The sequence below is a fragment of the Moschus berezovskii genome, chromosome 9 (assembly GCF_049115385.1).
Source record: "Moschus berezovskii isolate FMDL1 chromosome 9, NW_MosBer_1.0, whole genome shotgun sequence".
NCBI lineage: Eukaryota > Metazoa > Chordata > Mammalia > Artiodactyla > Moschidae > Moschus > Moschus berezovskii.
Window position 1 is genome coordinate 35971253 of NC_142468.1, and position 23407 is coordinate 35994659.

The following is a 23407-nucleotide window of genomic DNA, read 5'->3' on the forward strand; positions in this document are numbered from 1 at the left end:
CTTTTCCCCAAACTAACAGTTTGGCTTCTACAAATCCAGTCTCTTTAAAAACTAAAATTTTAGTACTATAATTAAAATTTGCTGAGACTTAAGGGACTTTTCCTACCTCAGACATACCGAGTTTCTCTTAACCATCCAATGATTTCACTCTACTGCCTCTCTACCAGACATCTTTGAAGGTAGAGGCTCAGAAAGTAAACTCTTTGGCAGTGAATGAGTAACTTTTGCCCATGCATACTGCCCCCCACCCCATTTTAAGCTAATAAGTACTTCATTTTTTATTCTTAAATTTTTTTTAATTTATTGAAATGAAATGCAAATAGCACAAATATAACCATTTAAATGAAAAACTGAGGGACAATTAGTTCATTTCAAAATGTAGGGCAACCACCAACTCTAGTGCCAAAAGATCTCCACTATTCCAAAATAAAGTCGTATGTCATCGGCAGTTTCCCCCCCTTTCCTTCCTACCCTAACCCCTGGCAACCGCCAGTCTCTAGTCTCTGAATTTACTTATTCTGGAGATTTCATATAAATGGAATCATATAATATATGACCTTTCATGTCCGACTTCTTTTAACATAATGTTTTTGAGGTTCATCCTCATTATACTATGTATCAGCACTTTATTCCTTTGTGTGGTGGAATAATACTCCATTGTCAGCAGTGAATATGCAGCTACATGCATATTACTTGTCTGAGTACTTATTTTCAATCTGGGGAGTGTATTCCCAGGTACCCAGGAGTGAAATTGCTGTGTCATGTGGTAATTCTTCTTTTAGCACCTTTGAGGAACTGCTAAACTATTTTCCACAGTAGCTGAACCATTTTATGTTTCTACCAGCAACTTATGAGGGTTCCAATTTCTCATTCTCTTTGCCAGCGCTTGCCATTTTCCACTTTTTGAATTATTCTAATTCATCCTAGATTCTGAATCCTGATTTCTACCTACTTCTCAAATCTCTTGATTCTCCTTTTGGGAATTCCCTCTCATTAGTCCCATCCTTAAACCAGATAACTACTTCTCACAAGTTATTTCTGCTGTCTTACTTAGCCTTTCTCCTAGCTAAGTTTATAGCTCCCAAGAACAAGTCTTTATCAATTTAAAAACTATTTTCCATTTTTCTTCATGCTGACAGTCTTTAATATTCTTTTCATTAATCTCCTTGCTTTCTGCCTAGTATCAGATAATAGTTCCCTGATGGACTGACAGCTCCACATAAGTCCTACCTGTCCTTAACCCTTAATATAACATGCCTGAGTAGCTTTGAAAGCGGAAGGTAGTTAGTAGGGCTGACCGATAATCTCGCCCAAGGGTGGGCGCTGTGTCTAATTCATATTTTTCTCCATTTTAACTCCTAGAGCAGTTGTAATTAAAGACCTCGTGAAACTTAACTCTAAGGGTAACAATGGTAGAGTCTTTCCCTCTAATAATCCCTTTCCAAATTGAAATTTCAAACTTTAGAACAGTTCCAGTTTGTCTCACTCTGTTAGTCAATATTAGGGAATGAGGATGTTAACTAAAGCTGAGTAGATCAAAGGAAATCCCTTTTGCTGGTAACTAAGTGCCCACAGCTGCTGCTGAAGGTCATGTTCTGTGGTCATGTCCATGGCACATTGAGAGATAACATTCCATATTTCATACTGTGCCCTAAGAGGCTAAAGACATACTGATGTGCCCACATTACAGAAATACTAGAAAACTCTGCTCTAGGGTATGTTTTTGTGGGAATATGACTGTAGTCACCAAATTGTTTTGTCTTTACCATGAATAAGGTACTTCTCAGGTACACCTAAAGTATTAAAAGTAATTGGAAGTGACAATGAAATTTTAGTCTTCAGAAAATTTTAGCATTGCTTTTATATTAAAGATTATGTAAACTTGGATTTCTTTATAGGTGCCAAAAAACGTTCTGACATCTATGAAGCATTTGAAAACATCTATCCTATTCTAAAGGGTTTTAAAAAAGCCTGAATATATCATTCAACATCTCACAGTATATTGGTTTGAATATACGCATAAGCCCAGCAACAGAAACAGCTAGACTGTAGATGTTCCATGCACATTTTGACTTTAATTATTAAAGTGTGATTCTGTATGAGTAACCATGCCTAAGAAATGAAGACACTTTTTTTCAAAATGACTATTGTATGTTATTTTTAAAATGGAAAAAGTAACCTGATTTCAGAATTTGAAGAATTAAGGCCTTGCTAGAATGATATTCTAACGTCATTAAAATTTAATGCTTTGTTCTTGTTAAATATGTAGTACATGAACATGTGTTCTCTAAAAATGTATAACAATATATAGAAATTTAAAATATCTGTATAAAACAGGATAGAAATTGTCTATTGTCTTTTTTTTTTTACCTTTTTAAATATTGAGTAGATGATCCTGGCCAGTAGGTACAGGCCCGTGCTGGATCCTGTCAGAATACAAATGAAACATTAAAGTCTGAAAACTTTAAGAAAAATTAAATAATTACATATCCTTTGTTTGAAATGATCAGAGAAAAGTATTTCTCTCCCTAAAAATAAATCTTAAACTTTCAGGAACCAGTCAGGTTTAGGATAAAGTCTATTTTGAAAGCAGTTTAGGGATTTTGTGCTTTTTTTGTACCTTCATAACCCTGTGTAATTGTATTAAAATAGATCAAGTAAGACTTAAGAGGTTGGAGCAAAGAGCTCAGCTTCAAAACCCAATTAGCTTGTGGGAATCCTGCGCATTTGATGGAGAAGTGGAGATTAACAGGGAGGGGGATGGGCTAATAGGAATCTTGGACCTTGTTCCCATGTGGGCGGGGATTGTCTTTCACTAAAAGGAGGACAGGGAGGACTGGCCTGCAGTCCATGGCGTCGCAAAGACTCGGACACGACTGGGCGACTGAACGACAAAAGGAGGAAGCGTTTGTGGGGAGGGAGAGTTCGGTTTTGTTTCGGAATCGCTTCAGACCCATTCTGTACAGTGAACTGGTCACTGCACATTAAGCCTACTGCAGGCAGCTATGAATTTGGGGGTATGGAACTTGGGAGAGAAGCCTTAGTTGAAGAGAGAAATTAAGGCAGTCATTAATGTATAGCCTGCCAAAATAATCCTTTTGAGTCACTGGTCTGGATCATTTGACCTATGAGCCCAGTTTTTTTCTTCTGTAGTTTACAGGCATATTCAAACACCAGTTACTCTGAAATCATCCTCCAGCCCACCCTGTTTATCCTCACAGAAAGAAATCTGGAGGAATCAAGCCATGTTAAAATACTACCTAGCTGAAATTCTTAGAATATGGCCCAGAATAGAGGCGGAACGCTGGACATTAAAGCTTATTTTTCATAAAGATCCAGCTGTGATTTACACGTTCAGTACAGTCGTTTCCACCGGTTAGTTTTTATTGGCAAAGTACTATCAGACTACTATGAAAGGGACTGGCTTGTTAATCCTCACGACGTTGGGTGGGCACTGAAATTTTCTCCACGTGAACACAGTAGAGGTGAGGAATCTGCCCCAGAATCACATGAGCCAAAATTCCACCTGGCTCCAAGACCCACTTCCCTTATCCAACTCTGCGGTAGTTTTAGCTCTAAATTTAGTAAGTATCCACAGCTAATGACAGAAATCCCCTTCAGTTCAGTTCAGTCGCTCAGTCGTGTTCGACTCTTTGCGACCCCATGAATCACAGCACGCCAGGCCTCCCTGTCCATCACCAACTCCCAGAGTTCACTCAAACTCATGTCCACAGAGTCGGTGATGCCATCCAGCCATCTCATTCTCTGTCGTCCCCGTCTCCTCCCGCCCCCAATCCCTCCTAGCATCAGACTCTTTTCCAGTGAGTCAACTCGTCACATGAGGTGGCCAAAGTATTGCAGTTTCAGCTTTAGCATCAGTCCTTCCAATGAACACCCAGGACTGATCTCCTTTAGAATGGACTGGTTGGATCTCCTTGCAGTCCAAGGGACTCTCAAGAGTCTTCTCCAACACCACAGTTCAAAAGCATCAATTCTTCGGCGATCAGCTTTCTTCACAGTCCAACTCTCACATCCATACATGACCATGGGAAAAACCATAGCCTTGACTAGACGGACCTTGGTTGGCAAAGTAATGTCTCTGCTTTTTAATACGCTATCTAGGTTGCTCATAACTTTCCTTCCAAGGAGTAAGTGTCTTTTAATTTCCTGGCTGCAATCAGCATCCGCAGTGATTTTGGAGCCCCCAAAAATAAAGTCTGACACGGTTTCCACTGTTTCCCCATCTATTTCCCATGAAGTGATGGGACCAGATGCCATGATCTTCGTTTTCTGAATGTTGAGCTTCAAGCCAACCTTTTCACTCTCCTTTTTCACTTTCATCAAGAGGCCTCTGAGTTCCTCTTCACTTTCTGCCATAAGGGTGGTGTCATGTGCATATCTGAGGTTATTGATATTTCTCCCGGCAATCTTGATTCCAGCCTGTGCTTCTTCCAGCCCAGCGTTCCTCATGATGTACTCTGCATATAAGTTAAATAAGCAGGGTGACAATATACAACTTAGACGTACTCCTTTTCCTACTTATGCGTTCGCCATCTGTCTTCCCCAGATCCTGAGGGAATTACTATCTCTTGCACAAGTTTGTGGCGTTAATTTGTAGCGTGGACGTGAAGGAGCCGCTGATGACGTTCTGTTGCGCTGCCTCACCCGCCTCTAACCTAATTCCTGCCCAGCCGCAGCTGAGGGGTAGGCGAGGTCCGGCGAGGTGCTCACGGAATTCCCGCCGAGCTCCTGGAGCCTCCCTAGGCCCCTCCCAGGCCCCGCCTCCTCACCCAAGATGCACCTGGTTGAAAACAAAATCCCACGTGACTGGCTCTGCTCTCAGGCTATCATGGCGTCTCCCAGTGGGAAGGGAGCCCAGGCGCAGGAGGCTCCTGGCTGCGGGCCCCAACCGCTCGCCCGGGACCTGGTAGACTCTGTGGACGACGCGGAGGGGCTGTACGTGGCGGTCGAGCGCTGCCCGCTCTGCAACACCACCCGCCGGCGGCTGACCTGCGCCAAGTGCGTCCAGAGCGGCGATTTCGTCTACTTCGACGGCCGCGACCGCGAAAGGTACGGCAGCCGCCACTGCGCTATTGTCTTCTCTGGGTATCTCCACAGGCTCGGAGGCTGGAGCCTGGAGCCGAGTCTGGGCCGTGGAGCCCAACGAAAAGAGGAGGAGGTAGCGAGGGTAGCTCCTTTGCGCCGGTGCTTTGCTCCCAGGGGACGGGGACGGGAATGGAGGCCCGAAGAGGAGAGGTCGCAGTTTCCTCCTAACCCATCTAGAGGAATCTGACCTCACGGTGCTTCTGGTACTAGGGAAAAGGAATAGGTGGTGCCTGTGGAGAGGTCTTTTCCTGTTATTGCCATAGAGTTGGATTCTCGGTACTTTGTTACTCTCTCAAGCAAAAGCTTGGTTTAATCCTTATTTTCAAAAGAACATTCATTTTCTAGAGAAGGGGCCAGAAGATAATCAAATAACTGGTTAAGAGGGATTCAGGCCCTGGTAGTTTGTGTCACAGATTGATCTTGTTATCAGACATACTTACTCTAACGTGTGAACTAGTCTAGCTGGTTTCTCCCCTTTGCAAAGATTGTTTGAATGTTAAGGAGTTTGAGGATGTGTTTCCTCTGTTTTAAAAATGCAAAGTGGGAGTTGCAAGCCCTTAGTTAAGAGAATTGAATTTAAGAACATGTTTTGGCCTTGTTTTGAAATGTAAACAGAGGCCTACAAGTCCTGGGCTTTCCAGGTAGCTCAGTGGTAAAGAATACACCTGCCAATGCAGGATCCCGAGTTCAGCCCCTGGGTGGGGAAGATGCCCTGGAGAAGGAAATGGCAACTCAATCCAGTATTCTTCCCTGGATAATCCATGGACAGAGGAGCCTGGCGGGGTACAGTCCATGGGGTCACAAAAGAGTCTGACCGACTTAGCAAGTCCTTGGTTAAATAATTGTAAAATTAGTGTGGTTAGCTGCAAGTTTTCTCAGTCCCAACTTTTGTTTCAATAACTTAGTGACAGTAAGCCAGCTAATTTTTTTTAGTGCAAAAGTTCAGATATTAATGCCTTAACAACAACCCAATAAGTTATTATCCCTAATTTACTGCACAGTTTCTTGCCCTGGGTCACACAAATAATAAGGGTAGGGACCAGAATTAAATTTCAGGCAGCCTGAACCCATATGCCTTGCACTTAACCACTGGATTATGTAACATCTGTATTTGAAAGTGTTTTTGAGTTTCTGATAGTCTTCTGATCATGAATGGAGTTCATTACTTTTTCTTTTGAGAAGATTTGTATGATATAATCTTTTAGTTCATCATTGTTTATGGTAGTTGAATTCAGAAACTGCTGATGTAATAATAGCTTTAAGAATTAAAGCAGTTGTTTTATTATAAAAATACTACGTATGAGATGGAAATGTCTTTCAAGTGTTCAGTTATGGATCCTCTTCTCTATATACTTTTTCCTAGATCCATTCCTATAATTTAAATATCATCTATAGGTTGAAGACTGCCAGACTTGTTTCTCTAACCTAGGCCTTTGTTAAATTGAGAAAACAGCTGCCTGCTCTGTTTGTATTTAAATTTGTAGTGAGAATCTCCATCTTCATATGGCAAACTGAATTCATGATTACCCATAATAAATCTATTCTTCTCATGCACATCCCAACCCAGTAAATGATGACCTAATTCTTTGGAACAGGCAAAAAAAGTCTTCCAGTCTTCCTTGACTCCTCTCTTAATGCTCCCGTATCTTATCCCATCAACAAATCCCATCTGCCATTCAAAACCTATCCTAATCCCAGCCCTTTCACTACCTCCTGGTCTGGTCCACGGGAGGATTATTGCCTGTTGAGTCTCTGCTTCTGCCTTTTCTCCTTCATAGTGTAATTTCTCATATTACAGGCAGATTAATACCATCCTTCCATTCCTCTGTTCACATCTTCCAGGGGTGTCCTGTTTTACCCAAAGTTTAAAAAAAAAAAAGCCAAAGTTTTTATCCGAAGTCCTATATTGTTTGTTCCCCAGTTCTATTATTTTTCTCTTAGCTACTCTGCAAAACATCATGGCCTCCTTGCCAGTACTCAGACATACTGAGAACACTCCTGCCTCAGTCTTACTCAAACTGCCAGGAACTCCTTTCTTCTAGGCTTCCAGACTACTTTCTTTGAATCCGTAGGCCTCTGTTCCTTACAGAGAAACTCTGACCATTCATTCAATTAAAATAGTGACTTTCTTCCCCACTCAACCTGATTTCTTGTTTTCTATAGTACCTATCACCATGTTATAGTTTACATATTAATTTGTAACTGCCTCTCACTCGAGTGATGTTAGCTCTGTGAAAACAAGACAGTTTTGTACTCTGCTATATCCTCATAGTAGAAGCTTAATAAAAATTCGTTGAATGAGTGGATCAATCTACCCTTCCTTCCCAAACTTAGTCTGATCCTGAACCAGTTCATTATTATACATCATGACCCGTTTGTTACTTAAACCAGAAACCTGGAAGTTGTCCTAGCTTTTTCCTTTTTTTCTTATTCCACATATCCAAATCATTGATAGGTATAATTTGATCTGCTTCAGAGTAGATCTTGAATCTGTCTACTTCTAGTCCAGACCGCTATCATTTCTTTCCTGGCCAATAGTTTGTTTTCTTCTTTTACATGTGCAGCTCCTCCCTAGCCATCCTCTGCCCTTCACACAACAGCCACAGTAGAAATGTAAATCAGATAATCTCTTTATATCTTTATATCTTTCACTTTATAGAAAATAAAATTCAAACTTTTTACTGTGCTTATTAAGCCCTATGTGATCTGGCTACTGCCTACCTTCTAATTTTGGCTGTAAGGTTGAGTTTAAAATGTGATCTTTGGATTCAAGCTGCATTGAATTGAATCCAAGCTCCACCACTTGCTATGTGATTTTGAAGTTTCATAGGTTTCTGGTAGTAATTACATAAGAGCGTGCACTGAATTACTTAACATGATGTCTAACATGTATTAAGCACTCAAAAAGTAAACGCTCACCACATTCCCTCATGTTCACAGCTCAGTAATTGGGCTTTCTCTCACATCCTCAAACACATGGAACTCTTCCACCCATGGGCCTTTTTCCTTACTATTCCCTCTGCCTGGAACACTGTTCTCCTGATTGGCATTTTGCCTTTCATGTCTCAACTTAAATGACCCTCCTCAGCGAGACTTTGCCTGACCTTCACTAAGGTAGGTCCCCACTTCCACCTCACCCTCCATTTCTGTCACAGTACTCAATTCTTTCATGGTGTTGAGCATGATAAGTGGTGTCACTTGTCTGCAGAAGGTAACTGCATCCAGAATGTATCAGTAGTTCCACACAGGAGTGAATTCTGCTCTTGTTCAGTCCCATCCTGGTGGTTAGTGCAGCACTGGGGAGGAACGTAATAAGCAGATTGTTGAAGGAAAAGACCATTTTAGAAACTGAAGTACGAATTTTCAGGAGAGGGATGTATTACAGTGGATTTCTTTTTATGACGAAGCAGAAAAATGAAAAATACCAGGATTGTTCAGAATTTAGAAATGAAAAAGAAAGTTAAGGTTTAAGGATAACAGACAGCTTCACTTCACTTTCATTCATCCCCTTTTCTAAAGTGTGTATCTCTAAAGAAGAGGAGCTTGCTTGTTTGTTTTCCTTCATTCCCTGACCAGTGTCCAGCATGTAGTAGGGTGCAAGAATCTCTTGAGACCCAGGACCCTGTCCTGATGGCCAGATCAGTTTTACTGAGCTCATTGGGTACAGTTATTGGCGTGAAATATTCCAGCAGATAAGAGAAAGGCAGGTTTCTACTCTCGAGGATTTACACTGACTAATAAGCCTTAAATATCTTGGGCCAAAGGTTGATTGTGAGATATTCTCTGGTCTTCAGTACTTGTGAAAAAATTTGTATTCTGTGCTTTACTTTCAGACCCTGTTCCCCCTCTTACTTTATGAGAAAACTCCTCACTGACTGTGGGAAACCACTTGGAAATAAATTATGGAAGCTTCAGCATGATTTAAATACCCTTGTTTAACCCCTGGTTCTTTTCAGTAAGTCAAACAGGTTAGCTGTGCCTGCATGGGTCTTGAATGTGATGTACATATCAAAGTTCCTATAAATGTAGATTTTTTTCAGGTTTCATTAATAGACTAGCTGAATATACAGGTTCTAATGGTTTAGCAGTTCAAGGAAAATTCAATATTAAAGAATAAATGTGTCTCCTAATAATTCTTTTGACTTCTAAGAAGGGAACATGCATCTTTATGTAGTTTTGTGGACAGTATGAGTTTGGCAGTTAGATTGATTGAAAAATACTTGAACTTGCTGCTTTTGGTTTTTATTTTTGGTTCTTGTTCAGTGGGACACTTCCTTATAGCCTTGGTACCCTCATCAGCACTATCCTTTCCTCATCTCCCACCTTGGCCCAGTCCTGAGACAGTACCCACATCTCTGCTTTTGTGTCTGTCTTTGACTTGTTTGCTTCCTTAAGAGATGAAGAGGAATGATTTTAAGCAGTACTCTCAAAACCATCTCTCTTTGTACCAGAGAACATTTTAAAATTGCAGGTCTTTTAACAGGAACGTAGTTTTCTGGATTAAATATCTGATACTAGAAATAACACTGTTACCCAGTAGATAACTGACAATTTGAAATACTCTTTCCACTCAAACCTGGAAAAAATTGCTTACGAGTTTATGCTAGGGTGCAAGAATGAGACAGGGGGGATAATCTGAGGATACCCAGGAACATCTACATGCCGGTTTAGAAACCAGTTATTTTAAAGTGTGGATCAAAAAGAAAGGCATTTTATGAGCAGATGGATATTGCTTTCATATGTACACAGCATCAGGAATGATACAGCACTCCTTTCACTGATGAGTTTTGGGCATGTAAGACTACATTTTTACCACGAAACAGAAATATGGGCACCGGACAAATTAAGAAGTGGGATAGAGGACAAGCAAGAAAATTTAGACGTTACTGAAGATTTTGAGAGGAAGATGGATCCTAAAAACTACTCTTGAGACATTTCTGTTCCCCTCCAGTATCTTTTTGGTTGTCAGTCCTTAGCTTATAAAAGTTTGTTTTCATGAGGATTTGGTTCTGGACCCACATCTGTGTGCCCCACTTAGCAGAATAAAAGCTCCATAGGTACCTGGACTCCCCATCTTGAGACAAGAGTTTATCAACCTGCTCATCTTTGGTTATCTCTTTCAGGAAGGGTCACAGCCCCCATCCCTTGCAGCTAATTAATTGTATTTACAACAATACATGTGGATCTCCTAAGAAAGTATGATTCTTGTTTCAATCAGTATCACTGGCTACTCTTAACCATTATGTGTACCTTTCAGAATTTGTAGAAGGATTTCACAAGTATTATCTCATTTGTTCCCTGCTAACAAAACCACGAGTTATTAACCTGTTTTTAAGATGAGGAGCTCAGAGTAGTTGTACCTTACTTACTGCTGGGCTATGCTAATTCTTACATTGACCTCCAGATCTGAAATACATACATACATACATATGTATGTATTCAACTTAATACATTAGTAGGATTAAGTTCTAAATCACTCATTGTGATGAAGAAAAGGGAAACTAGCCTGTATTGCGTGTTAAGTGCCTGTACCTGATGCTTTCACATTTATCTTATTTAATCCCTATAATCGAGTAGGATAATCATTATTTTCATTTTACAAGTGAGGAAACTAAACAATGCTCTGTTTGTACTTTCTATTAATGACTTAACCTTCATTCCTGCCAGTGGAGTATGTTTTACAGTCCACGGGGTCGCAAAGAGTCGGACATGACTGAGCGACGGAACGGAACAGAATGGAACCCTTGAACAACAGGGGTTAATTCGCCTATAATTTATAGTCAGCCCTCTTTTTATCTGCGGTTGCTCTGCATCCACAGATTGAATCAACTTCAGACCGTGTGGTACTGTAGTATTTACAATTGATGAAACCCGCTTTGTTGAAGTTACGTATTTTCTCATACTTTAAATACTCTAACATAAGGTAGAAGAACTATTCTGATAAGGAATATGTTTTTTCATATTGCGTTTGTCCATAAACGTCATACCCTTGAATGCCTAAAAGAACTTAAGGGATGAAAAATGTGAAGGCAGTAATTTTTGCTGTGTTATTAATAGTATCCTAGTTCAAGAAGTACTGAGTTCTTTTACCATTTCTGGTTGTATAATAGAGATTGCTGTGCTCTTCTCCAAGAAATCTGTGTTCTTTCTTACCCGATAAGTCTCGCTGCCTTATTTCTAGAGCCAGAATCATCAACTCTTCACCAAACCTGTGTCCAAATTGGAGCTAGGGGAAATCCGCCCCCCCACTAATTTGAAAGCTGTCAGTGCTTATTTTCTCCTTTCAGATTTAAGAAACCCAAGGAATATAAGCGTTGACTAATTCTTAAGGTCCTCAATTGCATATTTGAAAGTTTTGTGGGATTGTTCTGTTTGCCTTTCTTAAAATATAGGAGTAGTGTTTCTTTTACTTTTCTGTCGCCGTAACCCTAGGCACAAAGTGAATGTAAACCACTTTGGATGAGGGAAAGGGCTGGGCAGGCAGATGGAAGGTTGAGAGTTATTTTATGAAAGGCACTAAGTAAGTGCTCAGTAGGGTGTAGTCGGTGTTATTGATCATCTAGCACAGAATTAATAGGATTCCTGATAGAGTGCATGTCTGGGTGCTGCTTTTCTGGTCCCATGAGACAGACTTAGGTGACCGGTCCTGCTTGTGGCCAGATCCGCTCACTCACCCAGCACGATCTGTGGCCATGGCGTGGTGTGGAGTGATGTGGGTCACATTTGTAGCTGATCCTCGTCACCCTGCTGTCCCACTGGTGTGGCGAAGTTCTCTGGGGAAGGACAGATTAACCTCTTACCTTGTGAAACAGAATCTCCTCTGCCTGTAATGCCTTCCTTCCCTTAGCAGGGCCACCTCTAACCCGTCCTCAAGTGGCAGCTCAGGCAGACGTGACTCCAGAACCTGAGTTGGGTTGTGTATTGTCTCTTGGATTGATAGCACCAGACTGTGTGTGACCACCTGCTCCTGGTTCTCACCAGTCTCTATCACAGGGGCACAGTTTAAAGTCGAAGGGAGGCCTGGCGTGCTGTGATTCATGGGGTCGCGGAGAGTCGGACACGACTGAGCGACTGAACTGAACAGAACTGAAGGGAATCCTATTTTGGGGGGAGAAAAGCAAATACAAGTCTGAAAAATTTGGTAAATAACACAAAAGACATTTTTAAATTGGGAAAGAAAATATATTAAAAAAGTGTTTAAAAGCCCTGATGCATGGTACAGGTTCACTGGCAGATTCCTTTCAGAAAACAATACAAAACTATAGAGCTATTCAGCAGCAACAAAAAAATGAATAAATGTATCTGCACAAAATTTTGGAAATTTTGTAGAGCAGAACCATAAGTAGTCACTAAGCAAGTTGAGAAAGAATTTCAAGATGTATGAAAGGAAAATAGCTAATTTTCCAATAACCCTTTAAAAAAAACTATAGAAAAGTGAACAAAGGACATAGAATAACAAGTGAAAAGTAGCCAACGAGACATAATGAAGAAAGGCAAATAAATGAATTGTAAAGCCTGGAGAAGGGAAAGGCTGCCCCCTCCAGTATTCTGGCCTGGAGAATTCCACGGACTGTATAGTCCATGGGGTTGCAAAGAGTCGGATACGACTGAGCGACTTTCACTTTCACAAAGTATCTTTGAAGGAAGGGAGTGGGAAGCCAGTCAGGTTAGTAAAGAATAAAATGTGCAGTGCTGAGAGAGAATGAGAATGGGGTGGTAGGGTTGTAAATATCATATGAAATTATTTCAGAAGAAATTTAAAGATAACTGCCAGAAGTTTGCATGTAAATATTTGACCTGGCAGTTTATTTGTAAGAATTTCTTGTAGCGAAACCTAAAAGTGTAAAAGATTTGTGCACCAGGATATTCATTTCTAACATTATTGATAGTAGTGAAAATTTGGAAGCAAGGGCAGTGTTCATCAGTAGGAGTTTCTGTGAATAAAGTTATATGATGTCCATTCAGTGCAATTCTATAATGAGACACGTCTTTATGTTCTGACGTGGAAAAAGATACAAAACATTTTATGTAATAAACCCAACTTGAAAAACTGTATAAAATAAAAATATGCCTTTCCCCCTTTTCCTTTTTTCTTTGTTTTTTTTCCTTCCCTAATCTGTCTCCATGAGTCCTGGATTGGAAAATGCAGAGATTGGATGAGGTGCTGGTGAGCAGTTGGCTTGCTGACCAGGCACATTCCTTGATACCATCTGCTCTTATGCTCTGTTCACACTACCTATTTTTTCATTTCCTTCATGGAGAATGACATTACTCATGAAGTGTTTGGTACAGGGGGAATTGCCATCTCCTGTTTGTTATTCCTGCTGTCATCTGTATTTTTATGTTTTAAGTTTGGGTTTGTTTCTAACAACCCAGGAGAACTGACCAGCCTGATATAAAGCTGGACAGTGTCATCATCCCAATTTGTTTTAGTGCAAAGTGGCATCTTTACAACAGATCTGAAAGGAGCACTTTTATAGCCTTTGAAAGCAGGATTTTCTCCTTCATGTCAGTTCTTTGTTTACACCGGTTGATGAATCTTGTGAGTTAGTCATCTCCTTTCAGATTATCAAGAGCATGAATCGCACGTTACCTCAGTAAGGGAGAAGTAAATACCACATTTGTTTTGTCATATTCATTATAAGGAAATGGAAGCATATAACAAGTACCATGTCTAGTACACAGCCAGATACAAAAAATGAATAATTAGATTTCTTAACATTCTGTAAAATGCTCTGTAGTAAGTTGCAGGCACATAGTAAAAGCCTGATAAATTATTTGGTGAACCCATGAATTTGTCCACATTCTACATTGGTTTCTGAGTTTTCTACTGGTTCCTGTAGTTACCATCTCACTGGCCATTGCAGGTACTACCCAGTAGAACTCTGTGCAAGATGCTCCACATCTGTGCATCCAGTAAAGTGGCCTCCAGCCATGTGTAGCTGTTGAAATGTGAGAGTGTCACTGAGACAGTGAATTTTTAATTTAATTTTAATTTAGCCACTTAAGTATATAATTCCGTCACATATAATATTGTCTGATTTGCTTTCTTGTTTAATATATGTGGTACATCTTCAGTGACTATGAAGTGGCAGAGTCAAAATTAGGGCATTTTATCCCTTCCATTTAGAAGTAGATATCTGGGGATATTTCAGATGTGGGATTATAAAAATTGTGTGTTAGACTTCTGTGTCTGGATTAGTTTAAGGAAGAGATTTTTAGGGCTGTTATGGTTCTGGTTTTATGTTACGGTTCTGTTGACTTGTTTTCATTTAGACTGGGAAATCAGGAGATAGCCAAAAGCCTAATTCGGGGCTCCATACCATGTTACCATGGCGAGTAACATTACCTTTATTTCTTTGAAAGTAGTCAATAAGCCACTGTTAGCTCAATTCAAAATCATTGCATGATATTCAGTTCATTTCAGTCGCTCGGTCATGTCCGACTCTTTGTGAACCCGTGGACTGCAGCACGCCAGGCTTCCTTGTCCTTCACCAACTCCTGTAGCTTGCTCAAACTGATGTCCATTAAGTCGGTAATGCCATCCAGCCATCTCATCCTCTGTTGTCCCCTTCTCCTCCTACCTTCAGTCTTTCTCAACGTCAGGGTCTTTTCGAATGAGTCAGTTCTTCGTATCAGGTGGCCAAAGTATTGGAGCTTCAGCTTCAGAATCAGTCCTTCCAATAAATATTCAGGACTGATTCCTTTAGAATTGACTGGTTTGGTCTCCGTGCAGCCCAAGGGACTCTCAAGAGTCTTCTCCAACACCACAGGTCAAAAACATCAATTCTTTGGCACTCAGCTTTCGGAGAAGGCAATGGCAAGCCACTCCAGTACTCTTGCCTAGAAAATCCCATGGATGGAGTAGCCTGGTAGGCTGCCGTCTGTGGGGTCACTAAGGGTCGGACACGACTGAGTGACTTCACTTTCACTTTTCACTTTCACACATTGAAGAGGGAAATGGCAACCCACTCCATTGTTCTTGCCTGGAGAATCCCAGGGACGGGGGAGCCCGGTGGGCTTCCGTCTATGGGGTCACACAGAGTCGGACACGACTGAAGTGACTTAGCAGCAGCAGCAGCAGCTTTCTTTATGGTCCAGCTCTTACATCCACACATGACTACTGGAGAAACCATAGCTTTGATTAGATGGACCTTTGTCGGCATAGTAATGTCTCTGCTTTTTAATATGCTGTCCAGGTTGGTAATAGCTTTTCTTCCAGGGAGCAAGCATCTTTTAATTTCATGACTGCAGTCACCATCTGCAGTGATTTTGGAGCCCCGCAAAATGAAGTCTGTCAGTGTTTCCATTGTTGCCCCATCTATTTGCCATGAAATGATGGGACCAGATGCCATGATCTTAGTTTTTTGAATGCTGAGTTTTAAGCCAACTTTTTCAGTCTCCTCTTTCACTTTCATCTTTAATTCTTTTTCATTTTCTGCCGTAAGGGTGGTGTCATCTGCATATCTGAGGTTATTGATATTTCTCCCAGCAATCTTGATTCTAGCTTGTGCTTCATCCAGTTGGGCATTTCGCATGGTGTACTTTGCATATAAGTTAAATAAGCAGGGTGACTGTACAACTTTGACGTACTCCTTTCCTAATTTGAGCCACTCTGTTGCATGATATTACTCATGCATTTTTAAATTTTCTTACTTTAAGGAAGAGATTATTTTACTATTTTAAGGAAGAGAATTTTAGGGCCATTATGGTCACATTTTAGGTACTCAGTAGCCACATATGCCTGATGGCTGCCGTGTTGAACAGCACAGATCTTGAAAACGTGAATATCACTGCTTGCCACCTTCAGCTGGTTGATGCTTATAGAACTCTGTACCCAGGAACTATAAAATATACTTTCTTTCAAGTGCACATGGAACTTTCACTGAGGCGAAGTGCATCTTATGCAAGGCCATAAGACAGTCTCGAATCATAAGAGTGAAATCTCATGTATTCTGGGACCATGTCAGAGTTAAAGTAGAAAAATAACAGTAAGTTACCTAAAAAGCTGGTATATCTGGAAATTGAGTGATACACTTGTAGATAAATTCTTGATCAGAGGGTATTTTATGGAAAATTAGAAATTTCAAACTGAATGATAAAATACAGCTTTTCAAAAATGTTAAGGGTTTAGCTTAAGCAATACTTTGGTGGAGATTTGTAAGCCTCTTAAGGAGAGGCTTAAATTTGATGATTGAAGTTTCTACCTTACACTCCAAAAAATAAAAAAAAGCAAACTAAATCCCTAATAAGGTAGCAGGAAGAAAATAAGAATAAGGGTAGAATACTGACAAATATAAAAAATGATCTGTGATGTGATATTCTTTCCTTTTGGTAACTTTATTAATGATAGTGACTTGCCTAGCCACTAATGACTAGCAATAAATTTAATGAGAAAAAATTGGACATTACTTTGCCAACAAAGGTCTGTCTAGTCAAAGCTATGGTTTTTCCAGTAGTCATGTATGAATGTGAGAGTTGGACTATAAAGAAAGCTGAGCACCAAACAATTGATGCTTTTGAACTGTGGTGTTGGAGAAGATTCTTGAGAGTCCCTTGGACAGCAAGGAGATCCAACCAGTCAATCCTAAAGGAAATCAGTCCTGAATATTCGTTGGAAGGACTGATGCTGAAGCTGAAACTCCAACAGTCTGGCCACCTGATGTGAAGAACTGACTCATTTGAAAAGACCCTGATGCTGGGAAGGATTAAAGGTGGGAGGAGAAGGGGATGACAGAGGATAAGATGGTTGGATGGCATCACAGACTAAGTGGACATGAGTTTGAGTAAACTCCGAGAGTTAGTGACAGACAGGGAGGCCTGGCGTGCTGCAGTCCATGGGGTCACAGAGTCAGACACGACTGAGCGACTGAACTGAAGCACCAATCTATAGATGAGAGCAGGGTTCAGTAGCCTCAGTTTCCTTGGATTCAGACTCACTGTAGTGCTCTGATTTGCCTCTTTCAGAAGATAATTTAACCTAGGCATGAAGAAACCTATAGACACAGTTTATAAATCCATGAAAGAGTTTTAAAACTGAGAATATGAACCTAGTTTTAAGTAAAATGGTAGGCAGCCGCGTGTATCCCATCGAGAAGATATGTTCGGACAATGACATTTCCGGATGAGTCTGCAGAAATGATTGGCTCTCAGGAATTTGCATAATCTCATTTGACCAAAAAAAAAAAATGAACATTTAAGTAAAACGCTGCATTTTTTTCTTACAGGTTTATAGACAAGAAGGAAAGGTTAAGCCAGCTAAAGAGCAAGCAAGAAGAATTTCAAAAAGAGTGAGTTTTCACTTTGCTGTCTAATTTGTGGGGGTTATCTGGTCACCACATGGTTTATTTCAGTGCTCTGGTCCGCAGCTATGTGGGTTGCTGATTTAGTGAATTTAGGATACAGATCTCAACCTGTGAAGAGCACTGTATCTGGGAGAAACCAAAATAAGAGATTGTCGGGTTTCTCGAAAACAGTGGGATCAAACATGGTGCCTGGTTAATAGCAGGCACAGTGGCTGAATGGGTGAATCTGACCATGACCACTGAATGGAGAGCTGACCCTGGTAAATGGGTCCAGAAAGCGTATTATACTAGTGGTGGTGGCTCATGTAGGACATTATTGCTTCTCTTTGTCTTTATTCTTCTGTATGAAGGTTTTGCGAAGTGTGGTCTGCAGATCATGTACATAAGATTAAATTAACGTGGTGCTCTGGTTACAAATGTAAATTCTTGGAATCAATCATCAGATATTCTGATTCTGTAGGTCTGAGGGGAGGCCCAGGAATCTGAGTATTAACAAGCACCCCTGACAAATCTCTTATCCTCTGGATTTGGAAATTGTCCTGTAGAACCTTTTGTCCCAAATTGGTCCAGTCAGTGTTCTCTATCCATACCCCAGACAAGTTTAACACATTTATGAGCGGATTAACTCTTCAGAGATACCGTGCATTAGAGAAACCTGTTTGGATTTATTTTACTCAGTCATTTCTCTGACTTACTCCATCATAGAAACTTAACTTTTTCCCTATAGAACACTTCATTCTATAGAACAAATTTTAGCCTACACTGACTTGTGCCATTTTAAAGTAGAGGAACTGACAATAGCATTTTGGATCATGAATTATCTTATGTTGTTGTTGGATCGCTAAGTTGTGTTCAGCTGTTTGTGACCCCATAGACTACAGCTCACCAGGCTTCTCTGCCCTAATTATCTCCCAGAGTTTGCTCAAACTCATGTCCGTTGAGCCGGTGATGCCATCCGACCATTTCATCCTCTGTCACCCCCTTCTCCTCTTGCCTTCAATCTTTTCCAACATCAGGGTCTCGTTATTACTTACAACTGATGGAAATTATTGATTATGATGGAGAGCAAAGGCGGTGGCTGTTATGGAAGTTTACTGTATTTACAGAAAGGCTCTGAGCCATACTAAAAGTGCAAAAGGAAGCAGGTGAGGGAAAAATTGCAGAAAGTAGAGGATTTGGAAAACATTTTTAAACACTTATACCCCACTTTGGTATATTCAGAGTTTTCTAAGACCTTATTTTAAAAAGTTGTTGATTTTGCATTTTTGAGCTTTATCAATTTTATTATTTTAAGAGCTTATTTCCTTTATCTCATCTCCATACAGAGTATTAAAAGCTATGGAAGGAAAATGGATGACAGATCAATTGGTAAGAACAAGAAGTATTTAAATAATATTCTTTACACTTGAAGTTACATGTTTTTAAATTGGCAGAACTTAAGAAATGATTTTGAACTTAAATTTATTTGTGATCATTTTTTGGCAGTTCTCTGTGAATATATTTCTAGTGCATGCTTTTCACATATTTCATTTAGCTACCAAAAACAAGGTATTGGCAGTTCATTATGGAGCTACCATAATGAATAATTATGAGGTCTGATGCTGACAGAAATATACAAGAACAGTTAGATGCTCTTTTTTTTAAAAAAATTACTCATCATGAACATACTCTTTCTAGATGGATTAATTGAAAAATAAGCTAAAATATTAAAAGAAAATATGGGAGAGTGTTTATATAATCTGAAGGTGAGCAGACCTTTATAAGCCATAAAGTGAAACATTTGATACACTACATAAACGTTTAAAAATTACATCTGTTGAAGACCCTGGCAAAATGAATATAAACTGGGACAAAATGATTACACCATATGAAAATAAGGAGTTTGATTGATTACACTTCTATTCACTGTTGGTGGAAGTGCATATTGGCATATTTGTTTGAGGGACAGCTTGGAGGTAGTTTGTTGCTTTTGTAATGCATATGTGGTATATATACATCCAGCAATTTTCCTCCTAAGAAAGTGCACATGAATATGGAGATTTACAGGTAAAGATTCTGATTGCATTGTTCTTAGTAAAATTAATATATAATTAAATATTCATCAAACAGATGATACTGCGTAGCTGTTAAAAAGTATGTGGTCAGTCTGTATGCACTGGTATGGAATGATATCCAGGGTTTATTTTTTTAATGAAAAAACTCAAATAGTAGGCTCAGGTAAAGTATGATTCCATTTGTGTATGTGTTTTAAATATATATGCTCTTGAAAGTCTGAAAAGATACACAGTTACCCCTGAATAGTGGGAAGGAGTCAGGCTAACAATCTCGTTCTTCTCTTCTGTGATGCTCGCTTTTTTTATAATAAGCATCATTCATCATTTTTTAATACTTAGAGATGTGATATAAGTGAATTCTGCTTATGGTCTGAATGTTCTATAAACAAATTATGTTGTATGGAAAAACTTAGACTATTTATAAAGAATCTCATCCCAGTTTTTGTAAGTTTCTAAGTTTTCTAGTTTTTCTATCAAAAACTTAAATATTGGTTCTTAAAGACTAATATCTTTTAAAAGTGAAAACATCTCATTGCCAGTTTATTCCTAAATTGATCACAGTTCCTGTGAATCTGCTCAGATGTCTCTCACACTGCTTTGGAGAGGGGAGCATTTTCCCCACTGAACAGTCCTGTAATGTATTCTGTATCTTGTACCATCACACTACTTAGACAAGTGTTAAACATTATAAACATTTGAATGTTGTAAGCTTTCGGATGTCCCCATTTATGGAGACATCATGGAATAGATAAATCATACTTTCTAAAAGCCAACTAGTATGTCAGATTTTTACTTATCCTTTATTCTCTTTGGGGAAGCTGTACCTAAATCTTGGTAATGGAAAAAGGCAGTTTCATGTTTCATACATTTTTTTCAGGGCTTTTCCAGAAATCTTACATGAGTTATACACTTAAAAAAAAAAATGAATTCTGCTCTGTTGCAGTTTTTTATTACTCTGGAAGTAATATTTGCTTATTGTATTAGTGAGATGGTGCAGCTGGTAGTCTCCTCAGTAACCAGCACTGAGACTTTAGAGCAGTGCGTCCATGGAACTCTCTGATGATACCAATGTTCTGTCTACACTGCCCGATATGGTAGGCATTAGCCATAGGCGGTGTTGACACGTACCACCTGACATGTGGGGAGTGGGAGTAAAAACCAGATTTTCTTTTTAAATTTTACATAATCTCATTGACTTTCTCATTGGAGAAGGAAATGGCAACCCACTCCAGTGTTCTTGCCTGGAGAATCCCAGGGATGGGGGAGCCTGGTGGGCTTCCGTCTATGGGGTCACACAAGAGTCGGACACAACTGAAGTGACTTAGCAGTAGCAGCATTGACTTTCAGATAGCCACATAGGACCAGTAGCTCTGTATTGGATGGGACAGGTTAAGATAATATGCGTCAACATTTTTCTCTGTACTTAATAACACAGAAAAGAACTATGTGAATTTCTCATTTCTCTCCTAATTTCCTAGCAGCTTCTCTACTGAACCAGAAAATTTTTTTCTTTTTTGTAATCCATTAGTTACAAAAGTTGTAATAAATATAATTATACTGGACTTTTCTTCATTGCATTTTGTAAGATACACCTCAGGATAAGTAGTGTCCTTGGTAGATAATCATATTAATTGTAAGAGACCAATATTTGTGATATTTGTTTCATACCTTTTTTAAGAGATGGAAAATAATGTCCTGCAAGATGAGGATTGAACAGCTGAAACAAACTATATGTAAAGGAAATGAAGAGATGAAGAAAAGTAAGTAATTTTCCCACCTCTCTCCAGCCCTGATAAAGGACCCATGTGTAATTTCACGGGATTGATCAACTAGGGAAAGAAAAGGGGCAATAGCAGCCTGGAACAGTTAACTGGTTGCCTTTGACTCTTTGTAAAACATTTGTATAAGGAATTTATAGATATATATTTCAAATACATGTATATAAAACATGTATCTATGTTATATATATGACAAATGTGTGCGTATATACATAAACACACGTGCAGATGTAATGACCTTTACAAACTACTTATCTCAGCTTCAAAAGTTCAGTACTGTATGTGTCCCATTTCCCTTAGCTGATAGGAAACTCAGAGTCAGTCTTGGTAATCAGGTATAATTATTAGTTCACACCAGAAGCAAATACTGACTTTTTCTTCATCAGTGAGCCTTATACATATTTTAATTTGTATTAATTTTGCATTACATTTGTGTCACTTCATATTTTATCACAGGTAGTTGCCAGATTTGAAGAGACTCCTCTTAGAAATCCTGTGTCCTTAGACATAGTGCGTGCTGGGACGTCCCTGGTGGTCCAGTGGTTAAGACACTGAGGTTCCAGTGTAGAGGGTGGGGGTTCAGTCCCTGGTCAGGGAACTAAGATCCCACATGTCATGTGGCAAGGCCAAAGATAAATTTTAGAAAAAAAGAAAAAGAAGTAGTTCATGTATTTTTGAGGATCATTGTTTAAAGTTTAAAATGGATTGCTATCATACCTTGTAAGTCCCTTTCTTGTCTACTTATTGCTTTCAGAAGCAAGTATTTTATAGTGGTAGGTAATGGTATAAAAGCTGCCTTTGAAAAACTTGTCCTAATAAAGTGCTTGCATGGAGTTTCACAGGATTAATAACCTGGAGAAACAGGGCAGCCTGGTGAAGAGGTCTCAGAACTACAGCCAGCCCCTCCTGTGCCGAGTTTGGCTTGTACTTTCCAAAGGCTCTGGGTCAGCAGCAGTATAGGGACTCATTACTTACCATGGGCTGACCCACTTTCCCCTCCCTGGATGTTCACAGTAGGCATTTGCCACCAGGCACCTGTGAACCTCCTGAAACTGCTGAATTGACTGAGTTTGTGCGTGTCTCTGATGAATAAGTTTAAAACTTTGATCAGCTCCTGTTAATAGGCTCCTATCCCAATTATCCTTTTAGTTTAGTCACTAAGTTGTGTCTCTTTGTAACCCTGTGGACTGTAGCCTGCCAGGCTCCTCTGTCTATGGAAAAACATCTACTTCTCCTTCATTGACTATGCTAAAGCCTTTGACTGTGTGGGTCACAACAAACTGTTGGAAATTCTTAAAGAGATGGGAATACCAGACCATTTTGTCTCCTGAGAAACTTGTATGCGGGTCAAGAAGCAACAGTTAGAACTGGACATGGTACAACTGACTGATTCAAACTTGTGGAATGAATATGACAAGGCTGTACACTGTCTCTCTGCTTATTTAACTTCTATGCAGAGTATACCATGCGAAATGCCAGGCTAGATGAATCACAAGCTGGAATCAAGATTGCCAGGAAAAATACCAACAGTCTCAGATATGCAGATGATGCCACCCTTATGGCAGAAAGTGAAGAGAAACTAAAGAGCCTCTTGATGAGAATGAAAGAGGAAAGTGAAAAAGCTGTCTTAAGACTCAACATTCAGAAAACTAACATCATGGCATCTGGTCCCATAACTTCATGGCAAATAGACAGGGAAAAAGTAGAACAGTGTCAGACTTAATTTTTTTCGGCTCCAGAATCACTGCAGGTGGTGTCTGCAGCCATGAAATTAAAAGATGCTTGTTTCTTGGAAGAAGGGCTATGCCAAACCTAGACAGCATATTAAAAAGCGGAGACATCACTTTGTTGCTAAAGGTCCATCTAGTCAAAGCTATGGTTTTCCCAGTAGTAATATACAGATGTGAAAGTTGGGTCATAAAGCTGAGCGCCAAAGAATTGATGCTTTCAAATTGTGGTGCCAGAGAAGACTCTTGAGAGTCTCTTGGACTGCAAGATCAAACCAGTTAATCCTAAAGGAAGTCAACCCTGAATATTCATTAGAAGGACTGATGCTGAAGCTGAAACTCCAGTACTTTGACCACCCGATGCAAAGAGCTGGCTCATTGGAAAAGACCCTAATGCTGGGAAAGATTGAAGGAAAAAGGCGAAGGGGGCGGTGGAG

At 39.8% G+C, this 23407-nt stretch overlaps 2 protein-coding genes across 3 annotated transcripts in view; both read left to right on the top strand.

Moving 5' to 3' along the window:
- Positions 1-1975, top strand: part of TBPL2 (TATA-box binding protein like 2) — a 28863-nt gene extending 26888 nt beyond the window's left edge. Inside the window, exon 7 of the mRNA XM_055436929.2 lies at positions 1899-1975. Within this exon, the coding sequence (XP_055292904.2) occupies positions 1899-1975 (77 nt within the window). The remainder of the gene's footprint in view (positions 1-1898) is intronic.
- A 2820-nt stretch (positions 1976-4795) lies between these two features.
- The window catches only part of ATG14 (autophagy related 14), a 44192-nt gene continuing 25580 nt past the window's right edge, over positions 4796-23407 (top strand). Inside the window, exons 1-4 of one of the 2 annotated variants that reach the window (XM_055437388.2) lie at positions 4796-5070; positions 17334-17396; positions 18737-18779; positions 21144-21225. In XM_055437388.2, the coding sequence (XP_055293363.2) occupies positions 4796-5070; positions 17334-17396; positions 18737-18779; positions 21144-21225 (463 nt within the window). The remainder of the gene's footprint in view (positions 5071-17333; positions 17397-18736; positions 18780-21143; positions 21226-23407) is intronic. The other variant, XM_088839578.1, reaches the window with a different exon arrangement.